Here is a 13,910-nt window from a genome sequence, read left to right as displayed (position 1 = left end):
CCCCCCCACCCCCGCTGGGCTCTCAAGCCTCCGTCCCTGCCCTCGGACCCGGACCCGTAGGGAGGGTGCTCACTCAGTCGGTTTTGCCCTCTTCCCTCTTCACTGCAAGGTTCCCTGGCCCCCAGAGCCTTCTGCTTCCTGTTAGATGGAGGCGGCGCTCCCCGTGGGGTCAGGAAGTGTCCTCCATGCTTTCTGCCCACTGGCCCCAGGCCCCTGGGATGGGTCCCTGCTTCTCCATAGCCTTGACCCCTCCATCGGGAACGTGCTCCACATTCGGTCCCAGCCAGGGTGTTGGTGAGCTCGGCAGGCGCACAAGTCCCACCGGACAGGACTCGGCGCGTCCTCTTGTCCATCCCCAGCCACACCTCCTCCAACGGTGACAGTCTCCGCCGTCTGAGGGTGGCTCAGATGACTTCATCCGCCACCGTGTCACCCTCGGGCATCTTGCTCATGAGCTAAGAAAACCCTGCATGTCCAGGTCAGGGGTCATCAAGCTCTTTCCATCAAGGGCCAGGTGGTAAATACTTCAGGTCACCGGTCCATACGGTCCCTGTCCCCACTACTCATGTCTGCTGATGGAGCATGGAACTAGCCACGGACAACTCGCCAACTGCTGTGTGCCAATAAAACACTAAGATCATGTCATTTTTCTGGGTCGTGAAATATTCTTCCTTTGATCTTTTTTTCACCGACTTCAAAATGTAAAGCTTGTTCTTGGCCTCCAGGCCCTACACAAACAAGCGGTGAGCTAGACTCGGCCCAGGCCTTTGGCCGCTGACCCGGTTTAGGCTCCCGCCGTGTGGATTTTGGGGGGCCTGGTGCCCCCAAGCTGCCAGTGACGGCAGTGAGCATGAGTGGAAGACCGTCCCTAACCCCGCACGCTCTTCTCGTGTCTGTTTCAGAGGGCCTCGCTGTTGGCGTTGGGTTCGGAGCTGTGGAGAAGACGGCGTCCGCCACCTTTGAGAGCGCCAGGTAGGCCACACCTGCTGCCCCAAACGCGTGTGCGCCGGTGTGTCCTTGGTTGGAAGTTTCTGTCCTCAGCCTCTTGTTCCGCCTGTGGGACTCCCGGGGTGTTCCTCCCCCCACCGCCAGCGTCCCCCTTCACCTGATGCCCAGGGAGAAGCTCTGATGAGACGGGAGGTGGGAGGGGCCTTCAGTGTGTGAGAAACGTCACCCAGGTCCAGGGCTCATGACGATCGCGGTGCCTGTGGCTGTTCTCCAGCACCAGGCATGGGGCGAGGAGTCGGCTCCTTGTCCTGTGGCACAGCCTGTGACGTTGGCTTCGGTTAGAACATGATGAGCCTGAGTCCGGCCATGTCCAGGGGGTGAGGAGCCACACAATCGGTGCCCTGGGCACACCCACTGCTCAGGCCGGGCTTCCTATCTGGTGGCACCTCATGTCCCATGACATCGAGACGTCAACTCTGATGTCAAAAGCCTCTCCACCCAGCTCTGCCTTCCCTTGATGGGGACAGGATGGGGACTGGACGGGGCAGCAGGCCTCTGTGTATACAGCCTCACAAACCTCTGCTAAACAGCGTCCCTGGGGGATTTTCCTGCCATCACACGCCACCGCTGTCACAGCTGTGAATGTCATCGCCCTCACTGTCTCCAGAGGTCCTGGGGGAGGGGGGCTCCCTGTAGCACAGGCGCGGACAGAAAAGAGGCCTCCCCTAGCAGACCTACCCTCAGCCCGTTTGCCTCACTTACAAATCCACGGCGAGTTCGTAATGTGTGCTCTTCCTTTGCGAACGCCTGTGGTCTTACTCTTGGTCGGTAAAACGTAAGATTACTCTGCCCTCAGCTTGAGATACAGGCCTGGTTTCGAGGGTGGATGTGGACTGCAGGGTAGAAGGGAGGGAGGGAAGGAGAAGGGGAGGAGGAAGGGTGGGAGAGCGGGGAGGGAGGAGGGAGGGAAGGAAAGGAAAGGAAAGAAAGACAGACTGTCTAACTGCTGGGGGAGGGGTATAGAAACAAAGTCATCGGATGACTAAGCATGTCCTTTAAGAGAGATGATAGGTTTTACTTTTAAAGTCCCAGTCGCATGGGACAAGGAAGTGGGGAGGTTAAAAATAAAGGGACAAAGGATGCCAGGTGAACGCTGATGCAGAGGAAGCAGGGATTGCAATTTTAGCATCAGACAAGCCAGACCTGGAGGCGGAAAGCCACCTAAAGAATAAAGGTCAGTTCTCAGTGACGGGAGACGGGAGATGATATAATGACACTGCGTCCCCGAGCGCCTAGCAACACGCTCAGACGGCTGAAGAGGGACGCTGGAATGACAGGAAGACGCGTCAGGAAGCGCCTCCGTCAGCAGGACTGAGGGCCGTGCCCCCTCTCACTCCCATCAGACCCATGAAAACGAACATGATGTACCGACTGGGCATCGGTCGTCCCCCAGCCCAGCCGCCGGGAACTTCCCTCCTTCTTACGCACGCGTGTGCGTGTTCTCTAAATGGATCGGAGCAGTGAGCCCAGAAGAAGTCAGAACAGCCCCGCGTCGTGACGTGCCAGCCACGGTCTCTGATTTCCCTGTGACACCATTGACCATTGATAACATGAGAGAGCCCGAATGGTTTGTCAGTGGGAAGCCTACCCCACAGGCACCCCCCAGATGAGCGCAGCTTAAGCTTCAAGGGAGGGATTCACACCAAATCATCCAAGGAGCCAGTGGACGCCGGGCAAGCTCTCCCCTGTCTCGGGGCATTTCTCGGAGGGGGCGCGTTTCATCGGGAGAGTGGGGCAGTCAGCTGGGACAGGTGGGGCGCTGAGGGCAGGTAATGGGTGAGCAGGGAGGTCCGAAGGCATTGCCAGGGCCGGTGGATAGACGCGTCACCGAGACGGAGTTCCCACGGCGCCTTGTGGAAAGGAAGGCGGGGGTGGGGATTGGCATCCGTGGTGGGGAAATGACAAAGCCCAAGAGATGATTTAGGCACTGACTCCCATGGAATGAATTGGGGGAGGGGAGGGACATGGACCAGCGGGGGAACGTTATTACTACCCCCGGTGTTTCGGCCCCCCTGGGAAGATGGGTGTGACAAGGGTGGGGACGAGGAGGGGCTGATGGCAGGAAGAGGGTTTAAATGCAGAACCTGCCGATGGCCTGTGTCAGCTGGTTTTGTGCAGAAGGGAGAATTCACGCTCAGGCACCTGGGAAACAGGTAATCCCGTGGTGCCGTGGAAGGGCGGAGAGGAGAGGAAACATGGATTTGTGTGGCTTTGGGAGAAGAAAAGAGTCACCCAGCAGGTGCCCAGGGTCCACGTGGACCAAGCCACTGGGCTGGTGAGATGGCCTGTCCCTTTACTGTGGGGTCTGCCGCCTGTGGTCCGTGGGCTGACGTCGGCCCAGCACCGTCTTTGTAAATGAAGTTTTGTTAAAACACAGCCGCACCCATCATTTCCCCATTGTCTGCAGCCCCCCACCGCCCTCCCCCGTGTGCGTGTGCGGCGATGGCCGCGTTGCGTAGCTGCCACCGCCTCTGAAGGCTGGAGCTGGAAAGAGCTGCCATCTGGCCCTTTACAGAAAAAGCGTGGAGACCCCTAATCGGGCGGACGCGGCCCATAGTGCTAGTTCCGAGTCATCAAACGTGCTGGCAGCATGAGTCTTCTCTACAAAGTCCTTCCGTTTCCTGTGCCTCTGGAATCGGGAGGGGCTCTTCTCTCACCTGTGGCCTCACCCGCTAGCAGGACAGGAGAAGAGCAGAAGGGACATCATCTAGGAAGGAAAGAGGACAGGTAGGGCCCCAGCGGGTACTGTGTGTGGCTGCTGCCCCCTCGTGGTCAGATGCTGTTACGTCCCCTTTCTGGAGCCCTCGCCAGCACCCTCTTCCTCTCCTGCCACCTTCCTTCCTCATTAGAGAGCTTGTGTGAGGGCCTCGTTCCCAGGCCACCGCCCCCGAGGGATGAAGAAGCTCAGCCAGCAAAGGGCGGCCTCGGTGCACGGGAACTGCAGTCTGCTTCTCTCTGATCTGGGCCCTCGCACGCCTTCTGGTCTCACTACAAAGAGCTGCTTCAGGCCGCGTGTCCCCGGGGAGATGGCTGCCGCAGAGATGTTTCCTTTCTGAAGTGTCATTGCCCCCGGGGGACATGTTTCCCAGAAAGGAGCCTGTCCTCAGCGCTCGCTCAGCTCAGCGGTGGGCATAACTCACACCCGCAGGGAGGGCAAGGTTACCGGTGCCGATGCACTTGGCTTCATGCGTTGCTGCCTGTTTAAGCTTTCACTAAGCGTGTGTGGTCCATGGCCACGCCCTGACCGCCAGGGGCAGCAGGCATCTGGAGCAGGCTAAGTGTCCCCGGGGGGCTCTGACCTCGCCGAGTGCCATGGACGATCCACAAAGCACACCTCCACCATACGCCTGGGCGTGTGTCCTGCCCGGGGCCCAGCCAGCGCATGCTCTCCAGCACCAGACACACCGGGAAGAGTGCTGGGTAGACCCGCCTGCATTTGGACCCAAGATAGCTCATTAGTGATGTGTGGGGACCTTAAAATACGTTTCTATTATGTATTTTTATTGATTTCAGAGAGGAAGGGAGAGAGAGAGAGGGATAGAAACATCGATGGTGAGAGAGAATCACTGAATGGCTGCCTCCTACTGGGGATGGAGCCTGCAACCTGGGGCATGTGCCCTGACTGGGAATCGAACCATGACCTCCTGGTTCATACATAGGTCGATGCTCAACCACTGAGCCACACCAGATGGGCATTAAATTTTATACTTTAAATTTTAAAGTATATATTTGTCTCCCAGATCTAAGAGTAAGTCAGACACATCCATTTGCCCGGCTAAAAACCAATATGGGTGTTAATATATTAACAACCATTTAAGACAGCAGCCATTAGCCACTGAGCAGCTATTTGTTTAGAGACGAAGATGGCAACAGACACAGTTTGCTGGTCATTAGACCATGTTAGCCAGGGATGCGTGTTCCTGCACACGTGAGCCCTATGGCAGCCGGGTGCCTCTGTGTCCAAGGAGACCCCACTTTGGTTCCAGTGTGCATGTGAAAACAGGTTTGCACCTTCTGCGTAGAGAAGTTAAGGGGAGACGTGGCTGTGGAGGGAGGGGCCTTAGAGCGCTGAAATAAGACTTTTTCCTTACTGTTCACTCAAGCGTCTTGCAAGAAGCAAGCTGCCATAGCTGCCTCCAGCCGCACGCTGCCCTGAGGGTGCCCCCCGCCCGCCTGCAGCAGGGACCAGCTCTCCGGCTTCTGGAGGGTTCTGGGAGGACTCCCTTCCTCAAGGCTGCCGACCTTGACCTCCTCCCTGCCCACTGACCTGGGTCTCGCCCCTCCCCAGGGCAGCCAGAGTCCAGCCTGGTCTCCCTGGAGAGCGGCCTTGGGCCTGAGAAGTGGAACCCCCCAGCGTGGGGAGTCAGGAAGGTGCCTAGCGGAGGAGGTACTTTATCATCTGGATCCCACCACTCCCACGCCTTTCCCTGCAGAATAGCACACACTCTCCTCATCCCACTTCCCCCCGCCCCACTCACCCTTCAGTCACTTCTTCAGTCACTTCAGCAGAATTAGAAGTAAATGCTTGTGCTGTTGTTTATTTGCAATAGCAGACTGAGCTCTCGATTGTATTGTATGCAAACAAGCCCTTCTCTTGAACCCATCAAACCACCTTGCTTGGGATTCTAGAGTAGTCTGTAGGCAGCTCCTCTTAAAGCTTTCGTTCCAGTCTTCCCATGCACTGCTGGCCTTCCCCCATTACTGAGAGATGGTGAGAGTCAAATTACTGAGAGATGGTGGGAGTCGGGAGTGTTGGCAGGCAAACAGTGGTTGGCAGACAGCGCCACCACGTGGTAATTCTATGTCATCGCTTGGTAGGTGACAGGATTAATGACAAAGGTAGGTGCAGTGGAGACCATACCTGCAGGCACTCAGGACCGTGCAGGTATATTTACAGGTTTGTAAACATGCTCTGTGCGTTTTCAAAAGAGTAGCATCTTCCTGTCCCAGCTCTTCTGACCCTGATGTTCCATCCGTCCCTGAATCCAGCACTTAACAAGTGCCCATCACCATCTTGTTTATCTTCCGGTGTCAGAGAGTAACATAGAGCATGAGTGCCCTGCACAGAGAGGAGGAACTGATGTGAAACGGGCAGAGGAAGGGCAGGGAGCACTCTCCATGCCTCTGGCTGTCTGCACCAGCAGAGGGAAGCAGAGGCGTCGCCTCCTAGCCTCAGCTCACCCCGAAATCAGTAAGGTTTTTATGTCATTTTAGGGGGAACACATCATTTTTGTAATGACTTTTAAACAAGGATGTCATGGACGTATCTATCATTCCCGGAAGTAAAGAGACAGGGTTAAGCCTGCTGGACACCAGGGGGAAGCCAGGCTAAGCGAGGCAGTTTCTCATGGGCCATTTTAGGTAGCAAGTAACCAAGTCGTAGATTTATCTGCTGCCCACCTATCCATCCATCCACAAATCCACAGAGATGTCAGGGAGCCCGTTGTGCGTCGGACCCCATTGTATAAACCCACTTACTGGTTGGTGGGCATTTGGGTCGTTCCCACCTGTTGGCTGTTAGAAACAGGGCTGCTGTGAACACGCGTGTACACGTTTCTGAGCGGACGTGTGCTGTGCGCACTTTCCCCGTCGCAGGGAGCAGGGCCCGGCCTCCTCTTCTGTTCTCTGCGCAAACCCAGGGCCGGGGGCGCACGGTCTGCGGTGCACCAGGGCATCGGTGCCTGGGATCCTGCGATGGTTTCACAATGGGCGGCCCCTCCTGCCTCCCTCCATGTGACCACACTGTTGCACCCCCAGAACAAGGAGGAAGGCACGGGGCTGCCTCCTCTGTATGTGGAACCCCCCCTATCCTCCCCCCACGTCAGCCACACAAGGGGCTGTTTATGCTGCGCCCCCTCCTCCCTCCGCCACGCTGCCCGGCCACCCCCACCCAAGTCCCTGGCGACAGGGCTGGACATCTTGGCAGGGGACGCATCTCTGCACAAGGTGGCTCTGTTCAGCCCAAAGCCGGCCCGGGGGAGGTGCGGCCCCCTGGGCTCTGTGAGCAGGGAGTGTGGCTCCTCTATGGCTTTCCCGGGTGCTGGAGGTGACATGCGCTCTTCTCTCTGGGTTCCCATCGCTGCCCTATCCACCCTCCTGCATGGCTTGTGACCAGCAACCCAAGGCAGAGAGCGCAGGCCCCCTGAGAGCCAGGCATGGCCCGTGGGGGCTGGGGGTGTCTTCACGTTATGGAGCCGGGAAAGGCCGCTGGGGTGCTCCGTGTGGACGGGTAGGGACAGCTGGCATTGCAAGCTGTTTCCATGCCTCACTTTGGCCTCTGCCCTCCCGGGTGGAGAGGAGGGTCCGGGGCCTGGGGACTTGTCTGAGAGCACGTGTGTGGCAAGTGCGGAGCCAGGGTTTAGCGGAGGTCCTCTGATGGGTAGCCCTGAAGGAGCCGCCTGTGCCGGCCCTGATCCTGCCTTGCCTCAGGCACCCAGAAGCCATCCTGAGAGCCAGCATTCGCTGAGCGCGCTCCCCTGCAGATCTGTTCTCAGGGACTCCTGGATCAACGAATCCTCACAGCGCCCCCAGGAGGAGAAGTGAGCCCCCTTGTTTACAGATGGAGAACACACCCCCATGCCCAGGGCAGTGAGGGGCAGGGGCAGGAAGTGAGCCCAGGAACCAAGCCCTCTCCTGCCTCCCGTGGCTGCTGTGACCCGCAGGTGCCAGAGCTGCCCCCGAAGTGGCGTCGGAGGTGGGTCGGCTCGGCTGCAGTGTCTGACCTCCCACTGCGGACCCTCCTGCACCGGCTGGAGTTCTGCTTCTCTTGTCAGACGCTGTCAGACGCGTCTGTAAACCCACCTGTCCCCTGGCATGTGGGGAAAGGGAAGGATGCGAGGCCCCCAGGGAAGGACAGCCCTCCGGCCCCACTCACTGAAGCACGCGTTCACGATAAAGACGAGAGCACCGCTCCACGCGCGAGGTGCCGAGGGCAGGGAGGGGAGATCTCCTAAGAGACGGGGCGGCCACTGTTGGGGCCTGACTCTCCTGGGACGCAGATGGACGGACGGGCCCGGTCATCGGGAGGGGAGAACGCCAGAGCAAAAGTGGCCTGGGCTGTAGGTGGGGAATAAGACGGGCGGTTGGCCGAGTAGGAGCCCCAGGGTTTTAGAACGAAGGTGTTGCGGTGGAATGACATCCCCCAGAAAGGCACGTTGAAGTCCTGACCCCCGGCCCCTGGGCAGCGGGGTCTTTGCAGATGTAATCAGCGAAGGGGAGGTCGTGCTGGAGCAGGGTGGGTCCTGCATCCATGTGACTGGTGTCCTGGTACGTCCAGGAGAAAAGACACATGGGGGAGAATGCCGTGCGACAGACACACAGACACACGGAGGGGCCTCCCGCCCTGGAAGGACAGGCGGAGGTTGGAGGGATGCAGCCACGAGCCAAGAAATGCGAGGGCTGCCAGCGCCCCCAGGAGCGGGAGGTGAGGAGGGGGCCTTCCCGAGAGCCCGCCCCTGGCCCCTGGATGCCGGACTTCCGGCCTCCAGAACGGTGAGGCTCAGTCTCTGTTGTCTCCAGCCTCCCAGGTGGTCCCTTGTTACTGCGGCCACAGTGATCTCAAAGCAGGGTCTCCCAGCATTCCCACCCGCCCCCACTTGGCTTCCTCATCTCCCCCCACAGTGGACCCCAAGCCCTGAGCATCACTGTTTAATCCACAATCTTTTCTACCCGGACACATTCTGTTTTCCCCGCCCTTTCGGCGGCTTTCGTGTTTTATTTCAGGAGGAGGTGAAGGCTTTGTTGTTTCTTCTTCTCCCCTCCCCCGCACCCCCGCCCCAAGTCGCTCTGTGTTCAGTTTGGACCAAGTGGCAGAAAAGCCCTGGCTGTCTCCTTCCTCCCGCGGCCGCCTTCAGACGCCGGCCCTGGGAGCGGCAGCGCTGTCCCCCGTTGGAGCTATTAAACTGTCCTAAGAAAGAGGCCTTTGTCACGCAGCGCGGCCCTCGGCTCCGAAACAGAGACAGATTGTGCCAGAAAACAAACAACCGAAAAAAAAGGTCCAACCACAGAATTCTTTGGGACTTCAGTCATCAGCCTCTCGCTTGTTCTTAAAAGACAAATTTCCTTTCTTCGGGGTAATTCCATCAGCTAGGTCGTCAGGTTTCAATTCTGTGCAGAACCCAGGGCTGGGCCCTCCCGCAGCAGCTGTGGCTCCACCCGCCCCTGGTCACATGGCCTCAGGACCGCCAGCCCCCAGCCTGCAGGCTGGGGAGTCGGAGGCCCCACGGGGCGCTCAGGGCCGGCAGAGGGGGGCTGAGTTACATACGTGTTCAGGGCAGGGAAGAGAGAAGCGATGGGAGAAGCCTGCAAGGCCAGGTGACAAAGGCCTTAGCCCTTCGTAAGCGTAAGGACTTTTATAGCTTAGCATTCCACTGGGGAGAGACCTCAGGGAGCCTCGATTTTATGCAGGAGACAAGTGGCAGTACTCGCCCAAAGCCACACTGTTCACGCACCTCAGACAGCGCCTGCCTGCCCAGGCCCCGCGGTCAAAATGCCGCCTGACCCAACGTGGCCCTTGGGAGCGAACGGCTGTGGGCCCAGAGCCTTCTCCTCAGCAAAGGGCCCTCAGCCCCCTCTCAGCCCCCTGTTGCCCTTGACCGTCCTTTCCCGCATCCGGGTTAACATCCCCAGTAGCTGCCCAGGTGGCCGGGCAAGGCCCACGTCCCAGACCGAGGGGGAGTGGGCCCGCCGAGAAGATGGGGAGAGGGGAGAGGGGGCTACACCTGAGCCTCGGTTGGAGGCACAAAAGCCTCCCCAGGCACAATTGAGTACACAGGGCCCAGGTCGGCCTTTCAGACACGGACTCAGATCTCAGGATCAGGCCCCCGCAGCGTGAGAACCATGGATCTGGAAGGAACGTGGAGAAGAGGGGACCACCACCCCGTTTCCGTGTCTCTGCTGGAGGGGGAGGAATGCTTCCCAAGCCCACAGCTTTCTAGGTCAGGGGAGAGGCACCACTTCCAGAATGCTCTGTGGTTTGCAGCGGGTAGGTCTTCCACCTCCTGGGTTTAATTTATTCCTTACCGTTTTGGTTTTTTTCAAATGCTATTACAAATAGAGTTGTTTCCTTAATTTCATTTTCAGATTGCTCATTGTTAGTCTGTAGAAATGCAGCTGATTTTGGCGGGGAGAGGGCGGTTATATTTATCTTGTATCCTGAAGCCTTGCCGAACTCATTTATTAGCTCTGATAATTTTTTTGTGGATTCCTTAGGATTTTCTATGCAGAAACTCATGTTACCTTCAAGTAGACCTGGTTTTACTTCTTCCTTTCCAGTCTAGATGCCACATTTATTTTTCACATCTAAGTGTTGGTCGGAACCTCCAGGATAACGTTGAAATGGAGCGGTAAGAGAGGAAGGACATCCTGTCCTGTTCGTCCTCTTAGGGGGAGAGTTTTCGGCCTCTCACCCTCAGTATGAAGTCTGAGGTTAGCTGTGAGCTTTTCATAGATGCTTTTTATACCCGGTCAAGGAAGTTTCCCACTGTTTCTACTTGTTGAGGGTGTTTATCATGAATGGGTGTTGGGTTTTGTCAAATGGTTTTCCTGCATCTATTGAGACGATTGTGTAGCTTTTATCCTTTATACCGTTGATTTGGAATATCGCATGGGTTTTCAGGTGTTAAACCAACCTTGCATTCCAGTGTTGAATCCCACTTGGCTATGACTTAGAATCTTTTTTTTTTTTTTTTTTTTTTTTGGTATGTTGCTGGATTTAGTTTGCTAGAACTTGATTGAGAAGTTTTGCATCTGTATTCATAAGGAGGTATTGGCCTTTCGTTTGATTTTCTTGCGATGTCTTTGTCTGGTTTGGGTATCAGAGAAATTAGATGCAGTCTAATTCGAGATAGGGGATGAGAATGACTGTTCAGGGAGGGACTCTCTCAGTGACCAGGTATTCACTCCTGGCCCAATCGGTGGGGACTCCCAATCTGAAAAAGAGCTCAGCTCTTTCCTGGCCGAGCAAATGAATTGAAAAAGAAAAAGGCCACGTGTCTGAGTCTGGGTTTCTTAGAAAACAGAGCCCCGGGCAAAGTGGGCATACTGAAGTTATCGGGAGGCGCACAACCCGAGAAGCAGGCAGAGCAGAAGGCAAAGAAGGCAAAGAAGTAAATCCGTAGTAAGGGACACCACTGAGTTGGTTTCTCTAAAAATAAATCTCCGTGCTTGCTCCCGGGTCACGAAGAATGTCTTCACAGAGGCCGAATGGAGCTGCTGAGTCTCAGACCTGTCCGTTGGAAGGTGAAGAGGAGGTGACAGAAGAAAGAAAAAGCCATTCATCTCATGATCCTTCCCATCTACGGCTTGTGTGGTCCAAGCCCACCTCCCCCATGCTTTTGAGTTGCATTCTCCACCCCTCCAGGCAGCTGCTGTGGGTCCAGTGGGGATGTGGGTGTGGAAACTGTCGTGGGTGCAGCCACCTGGGTGAGAAACTGAGCCCCGACTCCTCCCAGAGACCTTCCCTCCTGTTAGCAGGTGGCAGCTGCAGGTGGGACTTCAGGAAGGGCAGGGTACGTAGTCACGGTTCTCTGGAGAAGCAGAACCAATAGGATGTGTATAGAGAGAAAGAGATTTATTACAAGGAATCGGCTCGTGTGGTTATAAAGGCTGGCAAGTCCTCACGAGGAGCGTGGGCTGGCAGACTCGAGACCCAGGAGAGCCATGGGGCAGCCGTAGTCTGAGGGCGATCTGCTGGAGGATCTCTCCTACTCCGGGGAGAGTTGGTCTTTTTCTTCTCCTCAGTCCTTCAACTGGTTAGGTGAGGCCCACCCGTGTGTGGAGGGCAGTCTGCTTTGCTCTACCGACTAAGATGTTCATCGATCTGAAAACACCCTCCCAGAAATATCCCGAATGATGTTTGACCCAATACCTGGGCACCCCATGGCCAGTCATGGACCCATAAAATCAACCATCACACCTGAGAGTTTCTGGGGCTGCTCCAAGAAATTCTTGGCCCAGGTCCAGAGTTCAGGCAGGGCCACAGGGAACTGGGGGCGGGGGGAGCAGGCTGGTCCAGTGTATGGACACAGCAAGCAAATTGACCATCGTGTCTCGTACAAGGTTATTATCTTGTAGTTATTGTTCTGCAAAGCTGTCATTGATTATGTGTCCGTTTTTACATTCTGTTGGCTTGCCTCTTGATGAACCTTTGCTATTGGTTACACTTTGAGGATATTTTGCCAGGCTAGAGTAGAATGGATACACAGAAGCTTCCAGGTTGAACTCTGACCTTTACTTGGCAACTAACAGCCACGGCTTAGCCTCTGCCTTCCCAATCACCTTCTCCTTGGTGGGAAGACGAGCCATGAGTTACTGATGTTGCACCACCACAAGCATGCGTGTCCCTGTGGGTGTGGTGTGCCAAGGGGGCATGCCTGGGGGTTTGTGCTCCTCATAAAGGGAAATGATGAGGTCTCAGAGGTGCTTGAAGACGTGTAGATTTTTCTTCCGTCTTTCTCTTCCTTGATTCCTTACCGATTTCTGATGTACCCCAGAACTCTACCCGTGCGTGCGTGCGTGTGTGTGTGTGCGCGCGTGCGTGCGTGTCTGTGTGTGTGTGCATGTGCGTGCGTGTGTGTGTGTGTGCGCGCGTGCGTGTCTGTGTGTGTGTGTGTGCATGTGCGCATGCGCATGCGCAGCCATTCAGGACAGGCCCACACTTTTAATTGTAATCAATATCACAAAATAGCCCTGGCTGGTTTGGTTCAGTGGATAGAGTGTTGGCCTGGGGACTGAAGGGTCCTGGGTTCAATTCCAGTCAAGGGCACACGCCCAGGTTACAGGCTTGATCCCCACTAGGGGGCGTGCAGAAGGCTGCTGATCAATGATTCTCTCTCATCATTGATGTTTCTCTCTCCCCCTCTCCCTTCCTCTCTGAAATCAATAGAAATATACTTTAAAATATATATGTATATCACAAAACAGTCAACGATACACTCTGCATTCTATTTTTTGTGCTAATTCTTAGAAGCCTGGTGTGCATTTCCCATCAATAGCGCATCTAATTTGGATATTCCACGTTTCAGGTGCTCAGTAGCCACGCGTGGCTCACGGCTGCCCTGTCGGATAGCATAGCTCTCGGGCAGCGGTGCTCACCTCACTGCACGTTGGAATCACCTGGGAGCTTTAAGATATGGCTGCCCAGGTCCTCCCTGCAGTGATGCTGGGCCGGGCCGGTCTCTGCAGGTGACCATCGCGGTCTACGGGGGGCTTCTGGGAAAGCACGTCCCTCCCCCGACTCTGACCAGACCGCGTTCCCTCCCATCCCGTGAGACTCACTGTAAACAGAAAGGAAGCAAGCTCGGACTTGGGCCCTGGGTGGAGGGAGACAGACACAGCGTGGCCTTAGTTCTGTCTGACAGGCAAGAGCGAACAAGCTGACTCGCTCGTCTCCTCCCGGGCTGTTTACCAACAGGCTCAGCCATGATTTGTTTGCCGCTGCCCTTTAAGCCTGCACTGTGTTTCTTGTTCTCCGGGATTTGAGGGTGGTTTAAAGACACTGCAGCTTTGGCAAGATCCCCCAGACTGCCCTGCGCCACCCCCCCAACCCACCCCTACCCCGTGTCCCATTGGGAGCTCCCAAGGGGGACAAAAGCATTCCACGGGGAACTTGGATCCGGGGGCTGCAGGGGCCTGTGTGACAGGACCCCAGGGTGTCGTGACTTCTGCACAGCTCGCCGGCCCGGCTCGGCCCGCCCCAGGCGGACCCTCCTTCTCCGCAAATAGAAACCAGTCCAGACAAACCGCAGGGATTCGGGTTTCCAAATGCATCCAGAGAACATAGTTTCGGGGACGTGGACAGGGAGGCATGAGTAATTCAATCCGCGGGGAAACAAACAGGGACGCCCCACAGCCGAGACCCAGGGTGCCGGCGGGGGGCTGGGGGCCCGGCACACCCCCCGCGC

General features: G+C 56.6%; 1 protein-coding gene across 3 annotated transcripts in view; it reads left to right on the top strand.

Annotated features, from left to right (window-relative positions):
- Positions 1–13,910, top strand: part of SLC39A11 (solute carrier family 39 member 11) — a 176,324-nt gene that overhangs the window by 135,729 nt on the left and 26,685 nt on the right. For all 3 annotated transcript variants that reach the window (XM_015570620.1, XM_006754593.2, XM_015570616.1), the window contains one exon: positions 903–972. In XM_015570620.1, the coding sequence (XP_015426106.1) occupies positions 903–972 (70 nt within the window). The remainder of the gene's footprint in view (positions 1–902; positions 973–13,910) is intronic.

Source organism: Myotis davidii, unplaced genomic scaffold (assembly GCF_000327345.1).
Source record: "Myotis davidii unplaced genomic scaffold, ASM32734v1 scaffold172, whole genome shotgun sequence".
Taxonomy (NCBI): domain Eukaryota; kingdom Metazoa; phylum Chordata; class Mammalia; order Chiroptera; family Vespertilionidae; genus Myotis; species Myotis davidii.
The sequence above is the reverse complement of the archived record's forward strand: the minus strand, read 5'-3'. Positions and strand labels throughout refer to the sequence as shown.